At 60.4% G+C, this 25685-nt stretch overlaps 1 protein-coding gene and 1 non-coding gene across 5 annotated transcripts in view; one reads left to right on the forward strand and one right to left on the reverse strand.

Moving 5' to 3' along the window:
- The first annotated feature begins 568 nt into the window (after window positions 1–568).
- Window positions 569–25685, forward strand: part of RIPOR2 (RHO family interacting cell polarization regulator 2) — a 56803-nt gene continuing 31686 nt past the window's right edge. Inside the window, exon 1 of one of the 4 annotated variants that reach the window (XM_070397563.1) lies at window positions 569–705. In XM_070397563.1, the coding sequence (XP_070253664.1) occupies window positions 645–705 (61 nt within the window). In that variant the 5' untranslated portion in view covers window positions 569–644. Of the gene's footprint in view, window positions 706–14110; window positions 14276–25685 lie in introns of those variants that run through there. The other 3 variants (XM_070397564.1, XM_070397566.1, XM_070397565.1) reach the window with 3 other exon arrangements.
- On the reverse strand, window positions 20212–20313 carry LOC138996550 (U6 spliceosomal RNA). Its single transcript, XR_011468827.1, has one exon. It is a non-coding gene; the product is annotated as a U6 spliceosomal RNA (small nuclear RNA).

Here is a 25685-nt window from a genome sequence, read left to right on the forward strand (position 1 = left end):
GCGGCCTGTTGGGTCCCATCGGCTCCTTTAGCCGGAGAGTCTGCAGCATCAGACCGGGCCAGGGCTGTGGCATGGACGTTGCTTGACCCAAACCAGTTATGTACGTGCCGGCCACCGGTCTCCCTGCCCCAGGAACAGCCTGGCTGCGTGCGAAGCCTGGTGTCAGCGTGGCACAGTCTGGAAAGACGTGGGCACAGGAAAAGGGCCCCCGTCGCCTCCTGCGGGGGAAGCCGGTCCCTCTGGGCGCTGGCGGCTTCGGCAGATAAACCGTCCCTGAAGCCAGGACAGGGGACACGGGAGCCCCTCTCTCATCACCGCCATTGGGTCCCGGTCCCCACGCGGTGATGGCCACCTTCCTCTCTAGGGCGACGTGAAAGCTGTGGCTCCGACGGGAGCGGGCTCCGGGCAGCCCCTTCCAGAAAGTTCCCGCCTCTAGGGGGCTGGGGAGGCCCCGCCTGGGATGCAGGCTCCCGAGGGCTCCCGGGGCCGTGCACACGCTGAGGCTGCCTCCCCCGGCGGAGGCGGAAGCTGCCCTCCCCGGGGCTTAGGCAACGGGAAGGAAGCCGCGCAGGGCACAGCAGCTGGGGCGCCAGGGCTGCAGCTGCCACCGCCGGCCCCGCCACTGGGCGCGACCACCCTCCAGGATGCAGTCCCCGGACCCCGGGGAGTTCCTGGGCGACGAGGAGGAGGACGTTTTCGGGGAAGGTAAGCGCGTCTTTCCGGCAGGAGCCATCTGACCGGCTGGGACTCCTGCCCGCGCTGGGCAGGGGCCTGGGACCTGGGTGCATCAGGACTGGACGGCGGGTGGCGTGGCGGCACCGGTCGTCCAGGCGCCAAGGAAGGCGCGGCAGAGTTGGGGCAGGGCAGGGGCAGGGTTCCGCATGGACTTTGCTTTGGGTCATGACTGCCTGGGGTTGAGTTTAGCTCAGAAAATAGGACTCACTCTCCCCTCCTCCTCCTCTGCGCTGTGGGAGCTCACAGCAGGGCTTCCAGGGGCAGGTGCACGCGGGGACCAGGGCGTTCTCCGGGGAACCCTCCACTCTGACCTGCAGGCCCGAAGCTCCCCTCTGGATCTTTCCGTCACTCTTCCTCCAACCCCAACTCTCCCTGCCTCGCCCTCTCTCTCCCAGGCGGGACCTGCGGCCGGGACACCACCCGCCCGCCCACCCGCCCGCCGGCACCGCGGGCTTCCCTTCCCATGTCCCTGCTCCCCTCAGGCCGCCAGGGAGCGGGGTGTGGCCCTTGGGGGTGATTTGCAGCGCTAACTGGTCATCACAGCCGTGGTCTGCACATGCTGCCTGGCGGCGGGCCCCGGCCGGGCTCCGTGGAGCTGTCTGGGCTCAGGCTCAGGGACCTCACACATGGTGCTTTTCCCTAGAACCACGTCTAGTGCTTTTTCAGAAACTCTATCGCGGCTTTTCCAGGAGCACCAGCACCTGGGGTCTTCCCCTCTGGCCAGTCCCCGCAGGGACCTCCAGGCCCCTGAACGCGTCTCAGACCCTCTCGCCACCGAGGCGTGCAGGTGTCACCACGATCAGCCTTTGCTTGGCGTCTGATTTCCGTTGTGTTGTTCTGGCCTCAGAAATCCGTGAATCCGGGTGTGGGCTCTGATCACACGGAGGTCAGTGAGTCAGGAACACCCGCCGCCTCCGGCTGTGGCCGACCCTCCTGTGGCCGACCCTCCTGTGGCCGACGCTGGCGACCGGCCTCCCTGCGGCTGGACCTCCGGGTCCGTGGTTCCCGGAGGTGGTGTTTCCCCTTCGGGGCTTAAAACCAAACGGCCCACAACCAGGACCGAAGCCCAGGTCCGGCACTTCCTTCCCCAAAGGGGTTTCGGGGTGACATCCAGTGACAGCGCTCATGGGCGCCGCCTACTGACGGACGCGCGCACTGCGAGCTGTGTGCGCCCCACCCAGCCCCACAGAAGTCAGATGGCAGCAAGGAGCCCGCGGGAGCCTGGAGTGTTCTCTCTCTCTCTCTCTCTCTCTCTCCCCCCTGCCTGAGCGTTCATGGGCGTCAGACAAGATTCAGATCCAGTTTCTCCTTCTGCCTCCCAGGACCTACGCGTCCTGAACCTCAGTGTCCCCCATGGGCACGGGCAGCCATTCCCTATTGGGGGGTAGAGACCTTTCCAAGCAGATCCCTCCCAGCCCTCGCTGCTCCCTCCCGTGCCCGCGCTCCCTGCTGCCCAGGCCGAAGCTCTCACTGAGCTCACCTCCAAGGACGAGAGGAGAATCCCTGCAAAGCCCACACCGGGCGCCTGTGCTTCCGGTTCCCAGGGCCTGTGGCGCCTTCGCCAGTTGTGTGGGAGCTTGTCCGGGGGTGTGAGCAGGGCTGGTCTCGGCGGGGGCACTGCCTGGGCGCGGCCACCTCATTGGCTCTGTGCCTCCCAGCAGGTTCCTCACCCTCGCGGCGCCTCGGTTTACTCGCTCAGAAAACAGCACAAGCCTCACAGGCATGTGGGCCAGCCGGTGTCAGGGAACGTGCTTTGCCTCGCTCACGGCAAGCACTCAAAAAGTACGCATTCTGCCCGGCCGGCGCAGCTCAGGGGTTGAGCATCGACCTATGAACCAGGAGGTCACAGTTCCATTCCTGGTTGGGGCACAGGCCCGGGTTGTGGGCTCCATCCCCACTGGGGGATGTGCAAGAGGCAGCCGATCCATGATTCTCTCTCATCATGGATGTCTCTCTCTCTCTCTCTCTCTCTCTCTCTCACTTCCTCTATGAAATCAATAAAAAATAGTGTTTAGAAGAAACATGAATTCCTATCACGTATGCACAACAGCGGGTTTCTAGAGCAGGTGGGGAGTGACGGCAGTTTTCTCTTACGTCTGGGTAACCGAGCCTATTCCAGACGGGACCCGTTTCCAGAGCTGAGGTTTAGAGGCAGCTTTCGGAGGCCACTGGGGCCAGCAGCCCTGAGGGGTCAGGAGCCCGGGACCCAGCGCCGCACCTGCTGCTGCCTGGCGTGGGCCCTCCCACCAGTCCTCCCCCAGAGAGGAAGGGAGAGGGAGGGAGAGAGAAACGTCAATGATGAGAATCATTGATCAGCTGCCTCCTGCACATCCCACACAGGGGACTGAGCTCCCATGGGCCTAGGTGAGCTCCCGCCGGCCTAGGTGAGCTCCCGCCGGCCTAGGTGAGCTCCCGCCGGCCTAGGTGAGCTCCCGCCGGCCTAGGGGCCGCAGGCCTTCGGCTCTGAGCCGCCTGGGAGTGCAAGAGGCTGTGGGCACAGAGTTTCCTCCACACAAAGGAAGATAAATGCCCAGGAGCCTGTTGCCAAGGCAACCCTGTGTCCTTGGCGTGGACACAGTCTTAAAGGACTCTCCCCCTGAAGGGGCTCGATGGAGAATGCAGGTCCGTTCGGTTCAAAGTGAAAACAAATTCATTTCCGTGTACGAACCACGTGAGGATCTGGGGAGGAGGCAAGTGCGTCGAGCTCACAAATACCTATTTTTAACGGCTTCTCCAAGGTCCCGTTGGCTGCCCCTGCTGTGTTCTGTGGTTAAAGAACATGTTCAGGGACGCAGAGCGGAGAGGCCGGGGCGTGGCTCTGCTCTTGGTGTGGGAGGAGGGGCCTGTGGTTAGAGAGAAGCTGTGATGCACCTGCCCCCAGAAGCCCAGTGTTTATTCTCTCTCTCTCTCTCTCTCTCTCACACACACACAGGTTTGCTTTCTAAACAGCAGCACCATCAAGCTGGTTAGAAGATGGTTACTATCAGGTAGACTGTTCCTTTTTAAGAATTTAATATGTTTCTATTGATTTCAGAGAGGAAGGGAGAGGGAGAGGGAATTTGAATGATGATAGAGAATCATCGGCTGCCTCCTGCACGCCCCGCACTGGGGATCGAGCCCCCAACCCGGGCAGGTGCCCTAACCAGGAATCCCACCATGACCTCCCGGTTCTTAGGTCAACACTCAACCGCTGAGCCGCGCCGGCCGGGCTGGGTAGAACTCTTTCTGCGGGAAGCACTTGCTGTGATCACCAGGGAACTGGGGAACCAGTCGAGTGGAGTCAGGGGAGCCTTTCTCGTTGTGGTTTCCTACTCATCCAGTTCAAGGGCTGTCACCTGGCTTCTCTCTGTGCCGTCCTCACAGCCGCCCGGCAATGTCAGCCGTCCTAGCGGGCGGATAATGACAGCAGTGACAGCTGTAACCACAGCGATGGCGACCATCACCATCAGAGGAGAAAACTGTCGGGCGCAGCGCAGGAACAGGCCGGTGCCTCCTGCACGCCCCCGTCCTGGGGATCCAGCCCGCAACCGGGGCCCGTGCCCTGGACCAGGAATCCAACCGAGACCTCCTGGTTCATAGGTGGACTCTCAACCACGGAGCCGCCGGCCGGGGCTTCCTTCTCCCCTCTAGGCTGGCGAGGGCGAGTGGCATTCGGCAAACGACGCCAGCCCGTCAATGACGCTCCTATCATCGGTGTTTCTCCCTCTCCCTTCTTCTCGGAAACCAATAAAAATATACTTTTTTAAAGAGAGAAGTAAGAGCAGGTTAAATTAAGATCAGGTACAAAACCCACCCATCCTGACAGTTCAGGCTGGTTAGGCACAGCCTCCGGGGCAGGAGAAGCGCAGGCCGCGCTCCACAGGCTGCGTTTACAGCCTCCGATGGCGATGCCGGCTGCTTAGCTGTGTCGTTCCCTTCCCAGGCCCGTCGCTGGGCTGGACCCAAGTATCGGACGGGAGGAGGGGCCGGACGTGGCTTGCTCTTTCTTTCACGGTTTGCCAAGGTGCCTGGGAACCGTCCCACCCCACATTCCTGGACAAAAGCTGTGGTTGGCAGCGTCCCCTGTGTTCTCTGTCGTGGGGTCTGGGAGCAGACACGGCGCTCCCCCTTCCCCTCCCCTCCCCCCCCCGCCTCCCCCCCCTGCAGTAATTCGTGCCTCGGGGCCTCGGGCTGGGATTCCTGCAAAGCAGTCCCTTCCACCGACATCTAGGCCTCCTCTGCCTGGTGCCAAAGAGCCGGTGTCATTTAAGGGGCACAGACTAAAATAGCACATGGCACACGGCTCCGCGGGCGCCGCGCCGCGTCCACCCGAGACCTCATGGTGACCCGCTGAGATCAGCCAGGGCCCGGGCCCCCACATCACAAAGAGAACCTTTTAGCTGCTCATCTGGGTCTCCACGAGCAGGGACGGGACGCGGCCCTGAGCGCATTGTCCGTGGGACCGGAAGGGGGAGCGTGTGCCTGCCCACGGCACGAGGCAAAACCATCTTCTAAAGGAAGAAGACACGTCGCTGTCATGACTAAAACGGGGATGCGCTGGCGCTCTGCCCTTCCCCCATGGGAGCCACTTGGCGTTCGCGAGGCACCGTCCCCACCAGCGAGGAATGGTGTCTCCGCCAGTGGCAGGGGCTCGCCTCCTCGCGTGTTGTCGGGAGGCTAGATGTTGCCTGTGGCTGTTTGCCAAGCAGCTGTGATGTTCAGCAAAGATCTTTACAACCCCGTTGATTTCAGAAGAGAATTTAAAGATGGAAAAGCTATTGGCTGAGTCCGACGGAAGTGACTGTCTCAAGTTCCAAAAGAGAAGCAGAGCCCTGGCTGGTGTGGGTCAGTGGGTAGAGCACCGGTCCTCCAACTGACGGGTCCCAGGCTGGATTCGGTTGGGGCATGTGCAGGAGGCAACCAATCGATGTGTTTCTCTCTCTCTCCCTCCCCCCGTCCCCCGATTTCCTTCCACTCTCTCTAAAAATCAATGGAGCCCTAGCTGGTTTGGCTCAGTGGATAGAGCATGGGCCTGCGAGTGAAGGGTCCCGGGATCGATTTCGGTCAAGGGCACATGCCCGGGTTGCAGGCTTGATGGCCAGTAGGGGTCGTGCAGGAGGCAGCCGATCCATGATTCCCTCTCATCATTGATGTTTCTCTCTCCCTCTCCCTTCATCTCTGAAATCAATACAAATATATTTAAAAAATAAACTGTCCGCTCCGTGTCAGCAGTAACGAGCCAGGAAACAGGAGAAAGTGACTTTCGGGTCAGACACTGCGTCCGGACGCGCAGCTGCACGGACGCTTTGTTCTCTGCAGACTAGCACTCAGGACGCGGAGCAAGGAGAGCCGAACGCACTTTGGGGGTGGGGGGGTCTTCCTATTTATAGAAGGAATTTGAAGAGCCGTGCGTCAGGGAGTCTGATATGCAGCTATGGCTTGGGGGAGGCGCTCCTGCCTCTCAGATAAATCACAGGCCTGGACGTAGGAAATGTTCTCCTTCAGTAGCTGGTGTCACGCCGGAGGGCGCCAAGGATGCCTGTGGGGTGGGGCTCATCCCATCAGCGTCTCTAAAAATGAAAGAATAAATTAGAAATTCAAATCTCAATGTAACGCTTTTCCAGAAGGTGCTATTTGGAATGGTCTGCACTCCACAGCCCGAGGGAAAACTGGGTTCTCGCTCTGCAGACAGCTCCCAGCGAGGGCCAGGCCCGCTTCTGCTGGGCTGCTAGGCTACGTACTTTGCCACAAAAGTCCAAGAGCCACCGCCGTCTTTACTGTAAATCTTGGGTGTTCATCACTCAGACTTCCAAACGGCGGGGGCCGGGGGGGTGGCTAGCAAAGAGCAAAATATTTGGACTCAAAAGACCTGGTTCAACTCGCTGGTAGTTCTTTCAGAAGCTTCACTTTCCATCTGCCACATGGAGGTGATGGTAACAATGGGCATGAGGATGGGGTGATGGTGGGGGTGATGGTGATAGTGACGATGATGGTGGTGGTGACTGTGAGGATGGTGATGGTGATAGCAGTGATGGTGGTAGTGATGGTGATGATGGTGATAATAATAATGGTGATGATGGTGATGAAGACGATGGTGATGACAATAATAATAATGGTGATGGTGATAATAATAATGGTGATGATGGTGATGATGGTGATGATGGTGATGATGGTGATAATAATAATGGTGATAATGGTGATAATGGTGATGATGGTGATGATGGTGATAATAATAATGGTGATGATGGTGATGGTGATGATGGTGATGATGGTGATGATGGTGATAATAATAATGGTGATGATGATGATGGTGATGATGGTGATGGTGATGATGGTGATAATAATAATGGTGATGATGGTGATGATGGTGATGATGGTGATGATGGTGATAATAATAATGGTGATGATGATGATGGTGATGATGGTGATGATGGTGATGATGGTGATAATAATAATGGTGATGATGATGATGGTGATGATGGTGATGATGGTGATGGTGATGATGGTGATAATAATAATGGTGATGATGGTGATGATGGTGATGGTGATGATGGTGATAATAATAATGGTGATGATGGTGATGATGGTGATGGTGATGATGGTGATGATGGTGATAATAATAATGGTGATGATGATGATGGTGATGATGGTGATGATGGTGATGGTGATGATGGTGATAATAATAATGGTGATGATGGTGATGATGGTGATGGTGATGATGGTGATGATGGTGATAATAATAATGGTGATGATGATGATGGTGATGATGGTGATGATGGTGATGGTGATGATGGTGATAATAATAATGGTGATGATGGTGATGATGGTGATGGTGATGATGGTGATGATGGTGATAATAATAATGGTGATGATGATGATGGTGATGATGGTGATAATAATAATGGTGATGATGATGATGGTGATGATGGTGATGATGGTGATGGTGATGATGGTGATAATGGTGATGATGGTGATGATGGTGATGGTGATGATGGTGATGATGGTGATGATGGTGATAATAATAATGGTGATGATGATAATGGTGATGAAGAGGACGGTGATGTGATGAAGAGGATGACTGTGGTGAGGGTCATCTCCCTGACAAGCCCCTATGAGGTTAAAGGGAAGAATGTATGAGATGGTGGAAACCATGAAGGGGTGACTACACAGGTGTCGGTTACTACCTAACGGTGATGTTCTCAGCGTCCCAGCCTCCCGTGTCTGCACGATCCCCTCTTCTACTCCCGGCCCATGGTTAACAAAGACGGGGCTGACAAGAGCGGAGCTCCCGAGCCTGCTCCGTGCACTGCTCTCCCGAGAGCGTGGAGGGGTGCCTGGCCGTGAATTCACAAGCCTGGCTGCCACCTGATCTCCTTCGTGCGACCCAGGCAGGTCTCAGAAAAGCCCATCGCTTGGCAAGAGAACGTACGGGATTTCCCACCCGTTTCTCGTTGCTCCCACCGCCTGTCTCCCCTGAGAATTCTCTGAGTTAAAGGGTAATACCGGCCCCGGCAGTTTCCTTGTGGAGCGTCCCCTGGCCTTGGTCGGGAATGCTGGGGGTGAAGAATTAGATCGTTAACAGGATCTGTAACAACACAGAACCCTACTTCCTGGGTCAATATTTACCGACAGTAAACACACCGCAGTTACTGCCTGCCCACCTCTATGTGTTTAAATGTTTCTCATTTTAAGATAACTCCCACTGAAATTTGAATGTTATATATGTTACAGCATTTAGGACAGTAATTAATAACTAAGAGTTTAAATGAAACCTTGGCAATGTCCCCTCTAGTGGTATTTGTTTTGAGTTCCATGGTATGCATATGTATATATATATATATATATATATATATATATATATATATATATATTTTGGAGAGGAAGGGAGAGGGAGAGATAGAAACATCAATGATGAGAGCGAATCATTGATCAGCTGCCTCCTGCATGCAACCCAGGCATGTGCCCTAACTGGGAATTGAACCCTGACCTCCTGGTTCCTAAGCTGATGCTCAACCACTGAGCCACGGGGGAGAATGTTCCAGAAAGAGCCAGGGAACTGGTGTGGTCGCGGTGTGATGTGAGCGCGCAGAGAGGGAGGAGCCGAGAGCCCAGAGGTTCTGGCTGGAAGGATCTGGGTTCTGCTCCGTGGGCGTCACGAGTGGGTGTGGAGCAAAGTGACAGGATCTGATTTGCTTTTCAAAGAGAACATTCTGACTGTTGCCTTGGAAATAAAGAGGAGGCATAAGAGGCAAGAGAGGGAGTCCTGCCCAGCCAGGACCCAGGAACCAGGAGGTCAGGGTTCGATTCCCGTCAGGGCACAGGCCCGGGTTGCCGGCTCCATCCCCAGTGGGGGGCGTGCAGGAGGCAGCCGATCAATGATTCTCATCATTGATGTTTCTCTCTCTCCCTCTCCCTTCCTCTCTGATATCAATAAAAATAAACAGCAGGGAGGCCAGTGAGGAGTCGGCTGGGATAGTCCAGAGTGAGTGGTGGGACTCACAGGCCTGATACCGCCTGGAGCCTGCTGCAGGGGCCGGCGTGGGGGCGGGGCGGGGTGGGGCGCCGGGGCCTCTGGAGGCCAGCTTGGGACAGTGAAGCTCTCAGGGCGGCTATAAATAGTGGGTGATCCAGGAGGTGCCCTGCCAAGGGCCCAGAACGGTCGCATTCGGGAAGTGTCTGGTGAAACAGTGACGTGAAAGCGGCATACACCCAAGTGAAAACCACTCACAGATTTCACTCCGGCTCACGGGACTGGGCTGTACAACCTACACGGGCTGTCTGTGGAGCCGGGAGTTCAAGACTGCAGTGCAAACTGCTGGCAAACACGGAAGGGGCAGTAGAGGAGGGCTGGGTAACCCCGGCGGGCTTCCCGGAGGGGGCGCATCCACGGCTCCCCATCCCCACCTGGCCTCCCGCACGCGACGCTGTGCTCGCCGAGTTAACCTGCTTGCACGTCTCGCCCTTTTGCTCCCAGGCCGTACAGCCATGGGATCTCAGCCCGAAGAACCTTTGGTGTCTCCTCCCCACAGAAGGCAGGCAGGGTGTCGATCCCTTTGCTAAACTCCCTCCGCTTTTCCCTTCCCCATCAGCCTCCCTCAGTCACACGTCCACTCAACAGTCAAGAAGTAGCAGCTGGCGTGTTGCTCTCATTTTAAGTCGAATCCCCCGACGACGTCTTCAGTCACTTCCCTTCATTCTAATCCCAGGAGGTGGGGGTGGGGGGATGGCTCTTCCTGGGAGTCCCTCGGGTCCCCGAAAACCATGGAAAGGACACATTCACCCACCAGTCACTCTCCAAACCCTGAAACAGCCCAACAGTTGCATCCCCCCAGGCGCGAGAGTTGAACGTGAGTCTTTGCTGACAAGGGGCCAGTGTGCGCGGAGAAGGGTCGGCCTGTCTGTGAATTAGGATCTGAAACGCGGGCACGCGGCCCACAGCTGTTGAATGTGACTCCCTCCTTGAGGACAGCGCCATTCTGACTCGCACACCCGGGGCTCTGAGCAGGTGGTCGGCTTATCTTCCCCGAGGAGCCCCTGGAGGGTCAGGGAGAGCCGCCGCCATCTGTCCCCAGGCCTGTCTCCACCTCTTCCTGCTGCCGCTAAGGAAACATGGCAGGATTCAGGGAAAAATCTGGAACGGGGCTGCTCTCTTTCGAGATTTGCTTAAACCAAAGCCCTTGCCTTCGTCGCCGTGGCTGTGAAATGCTCACCTCCGGCGGCCTCAGCCCTAATACCTATTTTGGACGTGACCGGAGATGACACTTGGGAGGAGCGGGAGTAATGTATTCACTGTCAACATGGTGATCCCGCAGCCGCCCTGCCTGCGGGCTGATTTCGGAGGGTGATGGTGCCCCGTCCGGTCACAGCCCCTCTCTAGCTGATGAGGAGAGTGTGTGAGCAGACAGGGGCCGCGGGGAGGCGGTGGGCCGGTGCCTGCTCCTGAAGAGGCCTGGGGACCGAGGGAGCGGTGGGCAGGGTCAGATTCCCACTCTCACCTCCGCTCCCGCAGCAGCCAGGCTTGGCCTGAACAGGACTGACAGCTCAGGGCTGGCCCGGCCGGGAGGGAGCACAGCTCTGTGGAACCTCACCGCCGTGCCGAGGGGGAGGGGGCGGCGGGGTGTCTATCTCCTTCCAGGGCGATGTCACCCACGTCCTAAATCAGAAAACCAAAGGATGAAGGGAGGAGGATGGCTGGTCCGCGCGGCAATCGGAGAATGAGGGGATGTGAGCAGGTGGACGGCGGAAGCGCCCACGGGGACAGGACTGGGTCTCAGAACGGCCCCGCCTCTGGGTGGCCGGAGGCGCACAGAGCAGGTCACCCGGTACAGGAGGCGTTTCCACGTCAGGGCGTGGAGCTGCTGTGCACGGGGAGTGAAGCATCAGAGCCATGACAGGAGACGGCCTGGCTCCGGCCTGGACGAGGCCCCACACCCACAGGAAGCTCTCACCTGCTGCCCCTCGGCCGCCCTTCGGACGAATTGGGGGTGGCGTCCACTAACACTGACCGGCGGGCGGGCCCCATCGGCTCCCCGCCCCAACACTGGCTTTTAAAACGCCCGAGGGAAGAGCGTCCGCCTCAGCTGTGGCCGGAAACCCCGGCCGGTGCCGCTGAAGCTCAAACACTGTTCAGGCCGCAGAAACCACCACCGTTCCCGCAGCGCCCCGGCCTCTGCCAGCACACCCACCTCTGGTCCAGCGCCGTCCTCGCCTCCGGCTCCGAGAGAGGCCCGGTGCTTCCGGGGGGGCCTCGGCTCTCCTGCCGCCTGAGTTGAACGAATAGCTTGTTGAATGAATAGCTCTCACGTGTCTTCCATTCCCACGGACACGGGGCAGTGAGGGGGCGCCACCTGTGCGAACTGTGCCTGTGGAAGGCCCGTTCCCCTCCGCACGGCAGAGCCCCCGAAGCCTCCCCCAGCGGGGTCTCTAAGGTCCCCACCCCAGCGCCCCGGCTTCCGGTGTCATTTCTCGGTCGGATGGACGAGGGTCCCAGGCCTCAGCCTTGGCCTCTGAGAGCCGATCAGTGAGGCGGGAAGAGCAGGCGCCTGTTTCGGCAACAGGAGGGACCAGGAGGGAAGGGCAGGCATCTAACCGAGGAGCCGGCGAGGAGGTACCACCCGGGAGCCGGGAGCCGGGAGCCGGGAGCCGGGGCTTCTGTGGACACACAGCGCCATTGACAGGAGACATTTGAATGAAGACGGTCCTGGGCAGACTCTTTTTTTTTTCAATATGTATTTATTGGTTTCAGAGAGGAAGGGAGAGAGAGAAACATCAATGATGAGAGAGAATCATGGATCAGCTGCCTCCTGCACGCTCCCCACTGGGGATGGAGCCTGCAACCTGGGCCTAGTGCCCAACTGGGAATCGAACCAGTGACCTCCTGGCTCACAGGTCAGCGCTCAACCCCTGAGCCAGCCGGCGGGCTGGAGCGGACCCTTCGTTTGGTTCTGTGACCTTGGCTTCGCCACTTCGCTTCTCGGGTTTGGGCCAGACGATCGGGAAAGACTGTGTTGTGTGCTGGCTGTGTCGAGCTTCGCTGCCTGGCCCTCCCGCCCGCGTGCCCCTGACCTCGGGGAGGGTCGGTGCTAGAACTATGGGGTCCCCGTCACCCGCAGACCCCACAGCCAGGAGCCTCCCGTCCAACGAGGGAAGCGGCCGTGTGCTGGGCCTTCACCGCCCGGATCCCGCCTGCTCCACTCCCTCCCTGAGGGGGCAGGTCGAGGGGCATCGAGGTGACTGTACCCCTCCTTCCCTCTGAGCTTCCGTCCCAAATCCAGGGTGCCAGTGAGGAGACCTGAAGGCGGGAGCCACCAGCCGCTCTGGCTCCCTCGGTCCCCTGGCCTCTGGCTCTGTATGTACCACCCTGCCCCCCACATTCACCCCAAGCCTCAACTGGACACCCGCAGGAGAGACGGGGTGAGGGTGGAGCACACTGTGGTAAGAAGAGCATTGAGCCCTCGCTGGTGTGGCTCAGTGGATAGGGCGACGGCCTGTGGACTGAAGGGTCCCGGGTTCGGTTCAGGTCAACAGCACGTACCTCCGTCGCAGGCTCCTCCCTGGCCCGGGTCCTGGCCCGTGCAGGAGGCAACCAATCCATGTGTTTCTCTCACATCGATGTTTCCCTCTCTCTTCCACTCGCTCTAAAATCAGTGGAAACATATCCTCGGGTGAGGATTAACAACAAAGGGCCTTGCATTTTTAAACCACCCCTGACTTTGGATAACAGCTTCACCGTGGTGACCAGGGGCGAGTTCCCGGCCTCTCAGAGCATCAGTTTTCCTGTCTGTGAAATGGGGACAGGAATAGAAAGGGGGCGTTGTCCATGAGGCACCTGACTCATGTCCCCGGCCTCCTGCCACCGGCCCCTTCCTTCCCGGGGAGACTTGAAGGACATTCCCAACCCCGTCCTCCCGGGGTGCTGGCCTTGGCAAGGTGGGTGCTCTGGGCTGTCCCCCACACGCACCGCACACATTTACACACACTCACACTCTCACACTCACATTTACACACACTCACACTCACACACTCACATTTACACACACTCACACACACTCACATTTACACACACTCACACTCACACACTCACATTTACACACACTCACACTCACAGTCACACTCACAGGCCCCGCCCCCGCCGCCCGCACAGCCCCGCGCGGGCCCCGCAGCCTCCAGTCGGGACCCCAGCCGCTGGGACCTGTCCTGGGCGGGTCTCCGTCCGCTCCCTCGGGTCCTCGCCGCCACTCACCGGGCGCGGCTCCGCCCCAGATTTCAGGCGCCCGAGCAGCCTCTGAGCGAGCGGGGCGCTGGGAGCGGCCCCCGGAGCCGCAGGCAGCGCTCTGCTCCCCAGGCCGTGCCCGCGCGGGGGGCGCCGCTGCCCGCGCTCAGGCTCCCGCCCCGCGCGCCCCGGTCCCCACGCTCCGCCCCCGCGCGCCCGCCCCTTTCCGCGCTCCCCCCCCCCGCGCGCTCCCGCCTCTCACTCCCCACGCTCCCGCCCCGCGCGCCCCGGTCCCCACGCTCCGCCCCCGCGCGCCCGCCCCTTTCCGCGCTCCCCCCCCCCGCGCGCTCCCGCCTCTCACTCCCCACGCTCCCGCCCCGCGCGCCCCGGTCCCCACGCTGCGCCCCCGCCCCGCGCGCCCCGGTCCCCACGCTCCGCCCCCCGCGCGCCCGCCCCTTTCCGCGCTCCCCCCCCCGCGCGCTCCCGCCTCCCACTCCCCGCGCTCCCGCCCCGCGCGCCCCGGTCCCCACGCTCCGCCCCCGCGCGCCCGCCCCTTTCTGCGCTCCCGCCCCGCGCGCTCCCGCCTCCCACTCCCCGCGCTCCCGCCCGCGCGCTCCCGCCTCCCACTCCCCGCGCTCCCGCCCCGCGCGCTGGCAGCTCCGCTCCGCCGGCCGCTCACCTTCACCGGGCGCAGCTGCACCGCGCGGCCCGCGCCGGGCGCCCTGGAGGGACCGCTGTCCCCGCGCCCGGACGAGCGCCGTGTCTGCCAGCCGGGCGGGCTGTGCGCGGGGACCGAGCCGCCCGCCGCCGGAGCGGGTCCCTGTCATGCGGAGCGGTCGCCCTCTCTAGGTACGTGCGCCCCCCGCCCCCCGCGGGCTCTGGCTCCCGGACTCGCTCACAGCCGCGGGCAGCCGTGGGGACCTGGGCGCCCGGGGCTCCCGCACCCGCCGCGGGGCTCGGGGTCAGACCCTTCTCAGGGACACGCCGCTGCTGCCAGGAAGGGGTGCGCTGACCGTCCTGACGTGCCGGGGGAAGGGGGGAATGGGGAGACCTGAGGTGCCCAGGGAGTGGGGGGACCGGCGACACGTTGGTGAGGAGCCCGGGGCAGTGCCGGGCGGAAGGCGCCCAGGACCCCAGCTCTGCGCCCTGGGCATGGGGTGCAGGCGCCCTGGCGCCCGGCTCCGGTGGAGGTCGGGGTGGAGGGCTCTCGGTGCCTCTCCCCCGCGCGTCCGGACCCCAGAGTGGCGGTGGGGGTGGGGGCCCCTCGGAGGAGGGGCGAGGAGAAGGCGTCGCTCTGATGCCCACCAGGGTCTGGAAAGGTGGGGGAGGGGTGACGCACCCGGGGTGAGAGCACCCGAGTCTCCAGGGCTGGGAGGGGTCAGGGGAACTGTCACTGCGAGACCACACCCCCTCTCCGTCCCTGGGGGTGAGGGGGCAGGGAGCAGGGGGCATGCCTCATTTTATTATTATTATATATTTGTATCGATGTCAGAGAGGAAGGGAGAGGGAAAGAGAGACAGACACCAATGCTGAGAGAGAATCAATGATGGGCTGCCTCCTGCACGCCCCCTACTGGGGATGGAGCCTGCAGCCGGCCTGTGCCCTGACCGGGAATCGAACCCTGACCTCCGGGCTCATAGGTCAAAGCTCAACCACGGAGCCGGGTGCGGGCGGGAGAGCGCCTCCTTTCAGAAGGGAGAGGGCGCTGTCTGGTGTTAGACCAGCGGGAGCCAGCAGGGGTGGAGGGGGCAGCAGCCTTGCAGGTCCTGGGTGGAAGGGAGAGCTCCCTGGGGAGCAGGGGGGGGAGGGGAAAACGGAGAGAACCAGCTGATGAGCGGTGAGGGTGGGGTGCAGGGGGAGATGGGCAGCTGGGCTCTCCCTGCAGATCCCTGTGCGCCTGGGAGACTGAGTGACAAGGTTGGTCTCAGAAAACGCGGCGGCTTTGCTCCCTGCATCCGGCTCCCACCCCGAGCCATGCAGCTTTAGGGGGGGCCTCCTGGCCGCATGGGGGCGGGGGACAGGCTGATGTTTAGGACCCGCCCATCGTCGCCCCCATTCCCAGAGAACTTGCACTCGGCGCTGTCTATGGGGCTGGGCATCTGGTGTGACATTCACCCCTGTGGTACCTGACACCCCATCATTTCTTCCTTTCTCTTTTCATCTCTCTCTCTCTCTCTCTCTCTGTCTCTCTCTCTCCCCCCCTCCTGCCCCCACCCCAGTATCCTCCTCACTGAGCTCCCCGCCGGCCCCCCTCCAGCCTTTTGGACCAGCCTCTGAGTTTGCCCCAGAACACCTACCCTCACCCCATTGCATCTCCATCCCGCTGGGCCTGGCCGCTGTCACAGGCAGGGGATGTCGGCCGGCCGGGACCCCATGGGCCAGCAGCGGGAGGCTGCTCCCGGGGTTAGCTGGTCAGCAGCCGGGACTGGGGGCCCAGCTGCCGGAATAAGTTGCAGGGGTGTGTCCCCCGGGGTAACAGGGGTAAGAGCTGCCGGAGGAAACGCCTTCCCTCCCCCACTTCCTCCAGCCCCGTCCGGGGGTCAGCCTCCCCAGCAGCCCCTTCCCTTCAGATCCTGCCAAGTCATGGCTGTCCCCCAGGAAGGCCGTGTGTCCTTCTGTCCGGAAGTCTGCTGCTCCCCAACATCTGAAAACCTAAACACCCGAGGCTGTTCAGGGAAAACATGCTGTGTTTGTCGTTTCCAAAAGCCCCCAGTTGCTGTGGCTTCTCCCGTCCTCCACACTCCAGCTCCTTGACACTCCGTGTGACACTTTGCTTTGCATATTTTAGCTTCAGCATAAATATAAAGAAGCAGTGGGGGGCCGGGGGGGGGGCTCGAGGCTGGGAGGGAGACAGCCTCCCCCCCCCCCCCCCACAGAGGAAGGGAGAGGGAGAGAGAGAGAAACATCAATGATGAGAGAGTCATGCATCAGCTGCCTCCTGCACGCCCCCCACCAGGGATCGAGCCTGCAACCCGGCAGGTGCCCTGACCGGGACTGAACCGAGACCTCCTGGTTCATAGGTCGACGCTCAACCACTGATTCACGCCGGGCGGGCAAGGAGGCAGCCTTTATGTCCGTAGATCTCGGTATCTAAACTCACATCAAAATTCTTCTCTTGAGCCGTGAACCTTCCTCCCCACCCCCACCCAGGCCCCCCATGATGGCCAGGCGGCCTCCTCTAAATCTGAGGTCACTCCATGGGAACATGCCCCCCTCCCGCCCCCACCCCAGATACTAGCCAATGCCCACTTCCCCATGTAGCCGAGCCGCCTGTCTTATGCTTCGGTTTAATTCTCGATTCTTGGCTCCCCTGTTGTGTCGAGAGACAAAGGTAGCGGAGGAGGGTGACGCATACGCTGAACACGTGTTCGTGTTAAATGCTCGGCTCCGGCAGCCAACAGCCCCTTCGGTTGAAGAGTTTAAAAGCCAGCGTTCCATTGTGCTGTCACTGCGTTCGCTGGGTGTGTGTGGGCATTCGCTGGGGGGCGGGGGGGGGGGAGGGGTAAAAGCTGTCTTGTTTTCATTCTGAAAAGCAGCCAGACGTCCAAAAGTAGTTTCCTGCTCTTCTCGCAGGAAGTGGTGGTGGAAGGGAGCTGTCATGTTCACGATGGTGCTCGGGGCAATGGCCGGCCTGTCTTGCTTTTTTAAAAAAAAATGCCTTTTATTGATTTCAGAGAGGAAGGGAGAGGAGGAGAGAGAAACATCAATGATGACAGAGAATCATGGACCGGCTGCCTCCTGCACGCCCCGCACTGGGGATAGAGCCCACCACCCGGGCATGTGCCCTGACCGGGAATCGAACCCTGACCTGGCTCAACCGCTGAGCCACCCCGGCTGGGCCAGACCTGACTTTCCACCGGGGCTTCCCTGGCCCAGGCGGCCCTGCAAGGACAGGTCCCTCCCCAAGGTTCTGTCCACCTGCCGAGCCGAACGCCTCGGGCGGGAGCAGATAGACAGCTTGTGTTTGTGGCCGTTCAACCGGAAAAGAATACAGCTGACGGAGGAGGCGAGGGAATGGGGGGCTGGGGCTGGGGCCGGGGGAGGAGGGACAGACAGGCCGGCAGCTCATCGCCGGGTCCCCAAGGCGAGCGGAGAGGAGGGCGGGGCCCACGCAGCTGTCACGTGAGGGAGCCCCTCACTGTGATCCAGAGAAAGTGCCGGAGGGAGACGGTGACGCGGCTGTTCCTTTTCGTTCCTCTCCCCGGTCAAACTCGAGTCCTCACAGCAGCTTCTTGAGGCATTTCCCCTGAAAATGACAACCTCACCGCGGCCGCTGGCCTGCGAGATGCGCAGCCGAGCCGAAGCCCTGGACACGCGCATCTCGAAGGAATTCGTGTCAGAACAGCCACACGTCCTGCCGCTCTGCTCTAGTGGCCCCGGTGTTTGGGTCAGAGACTCTCATCCCGAGTTGGTTGGAAACCTGCCCTAGAAATAGTAGATGTTTTTATCCCCGGTTTTCTCGGGCTCTCCAGACAGACCGTGCGCCCCGGGGCCCAGTGTGGACACCACTCCTGTCTGTTACTTTTTAATACATTTTTATTGATTTCAGAGAGGAAGGGAGAGGGAAAGGGAGAGAGAGAAACATCCATGATGAGAGAGAACCATGGACCGGCTGCCTCCTGCACGCCCCACACTGGGGATTGAGCCTGCAACCCGGGCCTGTGCCCTGACCGGGAATCGAACCCTGACCTCCCGGTTCATAGGTTGATGCTCAGCCGCTGAGCCACGCCGGACAGGTTGCTAATTGTTAGTAGCACCCATTTCACGCAGAAGTGTTCCTGTTCCGATGATGCATTGACGACGGTCACCCCAGCAATGAGGGCTCGAGGTCAGAGGAAGGGAAGAATGGGTGGTCCAGGATTTCATTCCGCCCGTGGGCTTGTGTGAGGCTGCGGGTAGACGGAAGGAGGGGGGCTCCCCTCACGGGAGACCAGGAGGATCGTGCGCCCCCTGCGGGCACAGGGGGTCCTGTGCTGTCCTCCACTGTGTCGGCAAAGAGCAGGCTGGGCATCGACTGGTCACAGCCTGTGGCCTAGCTCCCGGTTCGACGCTGAAGGGGGCGAGTTGGGAACTGTGAGGGGGGTCTGCAGGGACCCGTGATGACGTCGGGCTGTTAGTGACGGTGACGGTGGCGAGACAGGGCTGGCGGGGGCCCTGCCACACACAACTCGCACGGAGAAGCCCGTCTCCTAGCGCCTGCCTGTCTGTGCCCCTCGTCGCTTGGGTTTGATCCACGGCCCTCACCTCTGGGCCCAGAGGTGACCTCTTCCTCCTCCGGCACCTGGTCAGGAAGCAGCCGGGGAACAAAGGCGCCTTTCTCGGGCGTCTCCTCTGTCCTTGTCCCCGAGGACAGGAGGATGTAGGGAAGGGGGGCTGGTCGGGAGGGGGAGGGCCCTTGAAAACACAAAAGCAGCACAGACGGACGCCAAGGGCACGCGTGTCTCCTCCCCGGGGAGGGGCCAGTGCTCGGGGACAGTCTCCTGGAGCCCATGCTTCTCCTGTAACCGGACAACGAACGGGTCACCCACAAAGATCTGCGTCCCCCCCCCCCCCCCCCCCATAAGCCTGCTGCTTGTACTGGGTAAAAGGACAGCGATTACATGGGGAAGTAGGCAAAAGGCCGCCAGACGGGCAGGTCACAGCTAATACGGCTGGGGACTTGCAAAGGCCTGGGGGCAGGCAAGGGCTGGGGGTCTTCAAAGGGCCGGCGGCTCTGGTTTGTGCAACAGGTTGCTCATCTTTCCAGGGTCACAGGCAGCTCCCGACGGGGAGGAGGGGCCGCATTCCCAGGTGACCTCCCCGCCAGGTTAGGGAGCCCCTTCTTTCATCAGAACAGCACGGTCACCGTTAACAGAGCTCGAGGGATATTTCTTACAGTTAACAGCTGGTCCCCAACATCCTGTCTCTGCCCTAACACCCCCGGAGGTCGCTCCCGGTGCCGCCTCAGGTCCCCACTTTGTGCTGCAGGGGACGCCTGAAGCGCCTTGGCCTCCGCTGCCCCCCCGCCGCCCACCTCCTGGGGGGTGACTCACACCAGCCCCCCTGCTGCTCCCCGAGGTTCCGGGTGAACGACCCTAAGCAAGGACTTCAGGACACGGCCCCCCACCCCAGGCCCCCCGCATGGCAAGGCCCTACTTCTACTCTGTAGGGTTATTGGCCGCATGTCAGCCGCCTTGAAGGGGTCCGCGCCGAACCAGGGTCTCCCCTGCTTTCATGCCGTGTGGGTTAAGGAGTGGAAGGGGAGCCGGGGGTACACGGGGATCCAGCTCTGAGAACACCATCAGGCCCCGCCACAGACAACATGGGAACATCATGCCTGGCTCACGGGAGGGTTGGGTCAGGAGGGCCGGGAAAACACACGACGGCTTAAATTTCCCAGAACAACTGGGAAAGTCAGGTGTGACACTGGGCGGCCAACGGGGCCGCTGCCCGATCCGATCAACGAACAAGAAGCTGCCTGCTGGCGGCACAAGCGACAGCCCTGGGATGAGGCCGCCACTGGTGGGAACAGCCAGCGGCCTGGCTCAGGGGCTGAGCATCCATCTATGAACCAGGAGGTCAGGGTTCGATTCCTGGTCAGGGCACAGGTCCGGGTTGCGGGCTCCACCCCCAGTGTGGGGTGTGCAGGAGGCAGCCGATCCGTGATTCTCTCTCATCACTGATGTTGCTCTCTCCCTCTCCCTCCCTCTCTGAAATCAATAAAAAAAATATATTTTTTAAAAAAATAGTAAGTCAGGAGTGAGGAACTTCTTCCTGCCAGGGGCCATCTGGATATTTATTTATTTATAAATGTGGGACGCTTCACGGATTTGCGTGTCGTCCTCGCGCAGGGGCCATGCAAATCTCTATCGTTCCAATTTCAGTATCTGTGCTGCCGAGGCGAGCACACGTCTGGATATTTAGAACACCATTCTCGGGCCGAGCAAAGCGACCCACTTACCGATGAGCCTGTCTGTTTGATGAACTCGCCCCTCGTGCCTCAGGGCCCGGCCCAACGATTCGGGCCGGACGTCCCCCGCCCCTGGTCTGCGTGATGGCACCCGGTTTCCGTGGGTGTGTGCAGTGTTCAGCTGCGCGCACCCCCGTCGTCCCCGTGAGCCGCCGAGCAGCCGTGGTGGAGGCAGCCTGACGCGGGCGTCCCGGTCTCACAAGATAGGACACACGCGAAAAGGTCGGCTGTCTTGTCAAGGTCACGGTGTGAGGCTGTGAGAGGCGGGCGCGGAGGTGTCCTCGCCCCACCTGCCCTCCGCCCAGGGTGTCCCTCGAGTGGTCTCTGCAGCGGGACCCCTGCCATCCTGGGGAGCAGGCGGGTGAGGGCTGCCCCCCGCCCGTCCGTCCCCCCCTCGGGCCTGTTGGCGGCCACGTCCCCAGAGCCTGAGCCTGGCAGCTTCCTCTCGGCGCTCCTTGCGCCTGCGCTTTGCGAGTGGAAAGCTGCCCCGGACGACGTGGGAAGGCCAGGCCTGCTCCCTGCCGGCTCCCAGGCCCTCCCCTCTCAGCCCGCCCTTGGGACTCGGTCACAGTGGCCTTTGGCCCAGTGAGGGGAGAGGTGACACGTGGTGTTTCTTTTTCCAGGGTTGCGTTTGGAGTGTTTTTTTTAGATCCTCAAAGTGGGTTTCTTCACATTAAGATATTTTCCAGATGATTTTTTTTTTTTTTGGCTCTGTCCCCACGGAGGGAAGAAAGCAGCCCAGGCCAGAGAGGCCACCGGCACCCCAGCTCCCGTCTCCTGCGGTGAGCTGACGGCCGGGCGCTGGAAGGCGGGGTGAGGGCGGTTGGTTTCCGTGGAAGAGCTGGTCTCGCTTCTTCACGGTCTAACGGATCCACCAGCCAGGCCTGCACGTCGGTCGGCCCTGCGTCCGGTGGACAGGCCTGTCCCCCCTCCCTACATCACGTGGTTCCCTGTGCGGGTCCAGACGAGGCCTTCCGGGCACATGGGAAGCCATTGCGATTTTAAAAAAAATGTTTTATTGATCTTTTGAGAGAGAGGAAGGGAGAGGGATAGATAGAAGCATCCATGAGAGAGGAACATCCTAGATCGGCTGCCCCTGCACACCCCACACTGGGGTGGAGCCCGCAGCCCGGCCATGTGCCCTGCCTGGGAATCGAACTGTGACCTCCTGGTTCACAGGTCCACGCCTAACCACTGAGCCACACTGGCCGGACTGCTCTCTGCCTTTTACAAAGACACCGTGACGATCTCTAAGACTGTGACTTAAGACCCTCCATTCGTTAGAGCTGGGAGGGGTGACAGTGTCTCGGGGGACAGGGACACATCCAGGGGCCACCGGAAGCGTGCTCTCGCTGACGGGGGCAAATGCTCGCACTCGTACCGTTTGCTTTGACTCGGGAAGCAACAGGAGCGTAACTGGGGTTCAGGCCCTGCCCTTCCTCGCTGCGAATAGTAATGGTGCACGGTGTCACCCAGGGGGCGGCCGAAGGGTGGGGGCGCAGTGACTGGCTGTGTCCAGCCACCTGTCCATGCCGCCGCCCCGTCTCTCGTCGCCTGAATGCCCCGGGTGGAGCAGCTGGAGCGCATCTGCCCCGCGGGGTGGAAGGGGCAGGGAAATATTTTTGGTGCCGAAAAAAATCCGCTCCCTCCTCGGATCACAATACACGCTCCTGGGGTTCCTGCCATTCTCGAAAGACGTGGCCCAGCTCACATTCCGAGTTCTGCGCATCCCATTTGCTGGTACTCGACACCTACGGTCAGCCCCTGGGTCTGGCGATGAGGTCGGAGAAACCATGCAGTGTGAGTGACAGCCCCCCAAAATCAGGCGTTCCGAGCAGCTGACGGTCGGCAGGGTGCTCACTGGACAGCTAACAGATCTGCCATAGAAAACCAGCTCTTAAAAATGCCTGCTCGGCTCTGGCCAGTGTGGGTCAGTGGGTAGCGTGTCGTCGGCCTGCGGACTGAAGGGTCCCAGGTTCGATTCCGGTCAAGGGCACATGCTGGGGTGGTGGGCTCCATCCCCACTAGGGCACGTGCAGGAGGCAGCCGATCCATGATTCTCTCTTGTCATTGATGTTTTTCTCTCTCTCTCTCTCCTTCTCCCTTCCTTTCTGAAATCAACAAAAATATATTTAAAAAGAAAAGAAAAAGCAAGTCTGGGGCCAGGGCCGAGGAGGCCGGGCCTCCCCCTCCCGTGTGTGCCCTGCGCCTCCCCCTCCCGTGTGTGCTCTGCGCTATAATGAGATGCCGGAGTGCCGGGCGCTTCAAGTGCTGCTTTAAAAGTGTTGTCATAACAACAGGGATGAAGTGACGAATGTAACTCGGGTTGGAAAGGACAGCCTGCCGTTACCTCCCCGGGGCCAGGACCTCCCACACCTCCCAGCCCAGCGAGGGCCGGGCCCCACGCACGCCATCGGTCCGTGTGCTAGCTGTCTTTTCTTTTCTTTTTAAAAAAATATATTTTATTGATTTTTTGCAGAAAGGAAGGGAGAGGGATAGAGAGTTAGAAATATCCATCAGCTGCCTCCTGCACACCCCTTACTGGGGATGTGCCCGCAACCAAGGTACATGCCCTTGACCGGAATCGAACCTGGGACCCTTCAGTCCCCAGGCCGACGCTCTGTCCACTGAGCCAAACCAGTTAGGGCTGTATTTTCTTTTTTAAAATATTTTTTATTGATTTCAGAGAGAGAAACCTCAATGTTGAGAATCATGGATCAGCTGCCTCCTGCACACTCCCTACTGGGGATCAAGCCCGCCACCCGGGCCTGTGCCCTGACCAGGAATCAAACGCTGACCTCCTGGTTCAGAGGTCGACGCTCAACCACTGAGCCACACCGGCCGGGCTGAGCTGTATTTTCCTGCCTGTTCGGGGGGCCAGGGATCAATGAACCGACCGTAGGAAATACGTATTCATTCGATCCGGAGGCTGTGTCCGAATAGCTTTCAGATAATGTCCTATCCTCCCTCTGAGGCTTTATAGATAAGTCCCGATTCCGTGTGCTACTGCCTCCCGTGCCCGTTAGCGAACTCCGTGTCAGGCACACGTGCTGGGCGAGGGAACAAGTACGTCACATCCTCCCAGGCCCTCCCGGGTGCCTCCAGGATTTCCAAAGATGGAGCTCAGTTCTTACGGCGGCGATAAAAACACCTGGTGGCTCCCAGCGAAGATGTCGGTGCCCAGCTGACGCTGTTCGTTAGCAAAGAGGCCGCCACCGCCACGCTCGGGAGGAAGGGGCTGCCGGGGGAACGCCTGGGGATCGGGAGCGCCAGGCGGGCCGTTCCCTCCACACCGGAGCCTTGGCTTTGAATCTGGCGTCAGACCAGGGGGTTGGTGGTGGGCGTAGGTTGCTCTCAGCAGCAGCCGCCCAGCTGCCTGTGAGGCCCACGCTCTAAGAAATGCCTCCCCTCTGATGCTCGTGGGCTCGGTGGGGTGTCACATAAATGCACGCAGACCCCTGGGCAGGCCGGCTTACTGCCGGCAGCATCCACCTCCGCGGAGGCGCAGCGGGCTCGGAGCAGCCGGAACAGCTGGTCCTGCTCCCGTGTGCACGCCGTTCCCGTGTGCACGTCGTTCCCGTGTGCACATCGTTCCCGTGTGCATGGCGTTCCCGCGTGCACGGCGTTCCCGCGTGCATGCCGTTCCCGCGTGCACGTCGCTCCCGTGTGCACGTTGTTCCCGTGTGCACGCCGTTCCCGTGTGCACGCCGTTCCCGTGTGCACGCCGTTCCCGTGTGCACGTTTTTCCCGTGTGCACGCCGTTCCCGTGTGCACGCCGTTCCCGTGTGCACGTTGTTCCCGTGTGCACGTCGTTCCCGTGTGCACGCCGTTCCCGTGTGCACGTTTTTCCCGTGTGCACGCCGTTCCCGTGTGCACGCCGCTCCCGTGTGCACGCCGCTCCCGTGTGCACGTCGCTCCCGTTTGCACGCCGCTCCCGTGTGCACGCCGCTCCCGTGTGCACGCCGCTCCCGTGTGCACGCCATTCCCGTGTGCACGCCGCTCCCGTGTGCACGCCGTTCCCGTGTGCACGCCGTTAATGATCATTTCTAAGACCAGAAAGACCAGTGAGCACTGGAACCGTGCACCTGGACACTCCCCGCTGGTCATCCATTCAACACGGAAATAATGGAAAGCCTCTGAAGGTGTTACCCCAAATCTTTTTAGGAACCCCCCCAGACATTAGGGGTCCCCACAGACAGGAACCCCCACAGACATTGCTTTGTCCCCGGGTTTCTGACCTGTTGGGGGGCGGAGGAAGAGGGCCCGTGTTTTTCTGTCTTGCTCAGTTCATGGAACCGTTGCAGAGAGAGGCCTCAGGCTGAACAGCAGGTTTTAGAAGTTGGACTTGAGAAATGGTCTCGGGCTGTTTTAACTAGAGCTTTACAGTGCCAACCAAGTCGGCATCATTTTTTTCCCTTTTCTTTTCTCTGCTGAGCATCGGAATCGCCTGGGGACCCCAAAAACCAGGTTGAATTCCATGTTCATTCAACCAGAAGGCCCTCGAGCAGGGCCAGTCGTCAGGGCTGAAACGAGGTGACCCACTGCATTAGAGAGAAAACCTTTTTGGTTTAAAAATATATAATTTCTAGCCCAGCCTGCGTGGCTCAGTGTCAACCTATGAACCAGGAGGTCAGGGTTCAGTTCCCGGTCAGGGCACAGGCCGGGGTTGCAGGCTCCATCCCCAGTGAGGGGCGTGCGGGAGGCAGCCGGTCCATGATTCTCTCTCATCATGGATGTTCCTCTCTCTCCCCCTCTTTACAATAAAAACATAGTGAAAAAACAAGGACCCTCCCGGGAGGAAGGGGAGCCCTTGTGTAAGCCCGCTCCTCTCTGAAGGCCGGGGTGCGGGCCCTGCGACCACGGGTTTTGAAAGCGCGGCAGGACGGGGCTGAGCACGGGCGTGGCCTCCTGGGCTTTTGCCGCTTTTGTTGGATGGAGGTAAACATCGTGAAGTTTTTGTGGGTTTTGTGTGTGTGTGTGTGTGTGTGTGTGTGTAATTTAAAATTTATTTTGAAAAATAAGCTTTAAAAACAAGAGAGTCAGAAGACATCCGTGGTTGGCTGGGACGAGGAGTCCCTCCAAGGGGGCGCGTGGGAATGTTCGGGGTGATGGGACTGACTCCTGTGCTGACACAACCGACAGACTGAATGTAAATAACTCAGTTTAAAAAATACACATATTTTATCGATTTCAGAGAGGAAGGGACGGGGAGGGAGAGAGAGAAACATCCATGATGAGAGAGAATCACGGATCGGCTGCCTCCTGCACGCCCCACACTGGGGATCGAGCCCACAACCCCGGCCTGCGCCC

Source organism: Myotis yumanensis, unplaced genomic scaffold (assembly GCF_028538775.1).
Source record: "Myotis yumanensis isolate MYYU_CA2020_CCGP unplaced genomic scaffold, mMyoYum1.0.hap1 SCAF_17, whole genome shotgun sequence".
In the NCBI taxonomy this organism is placed as follows: Eukaryota; Metazoa; Chordata; class Mammalia; order Chiroptera; family Vespertilionidae; genus Myotis; species Myotis yumanensis.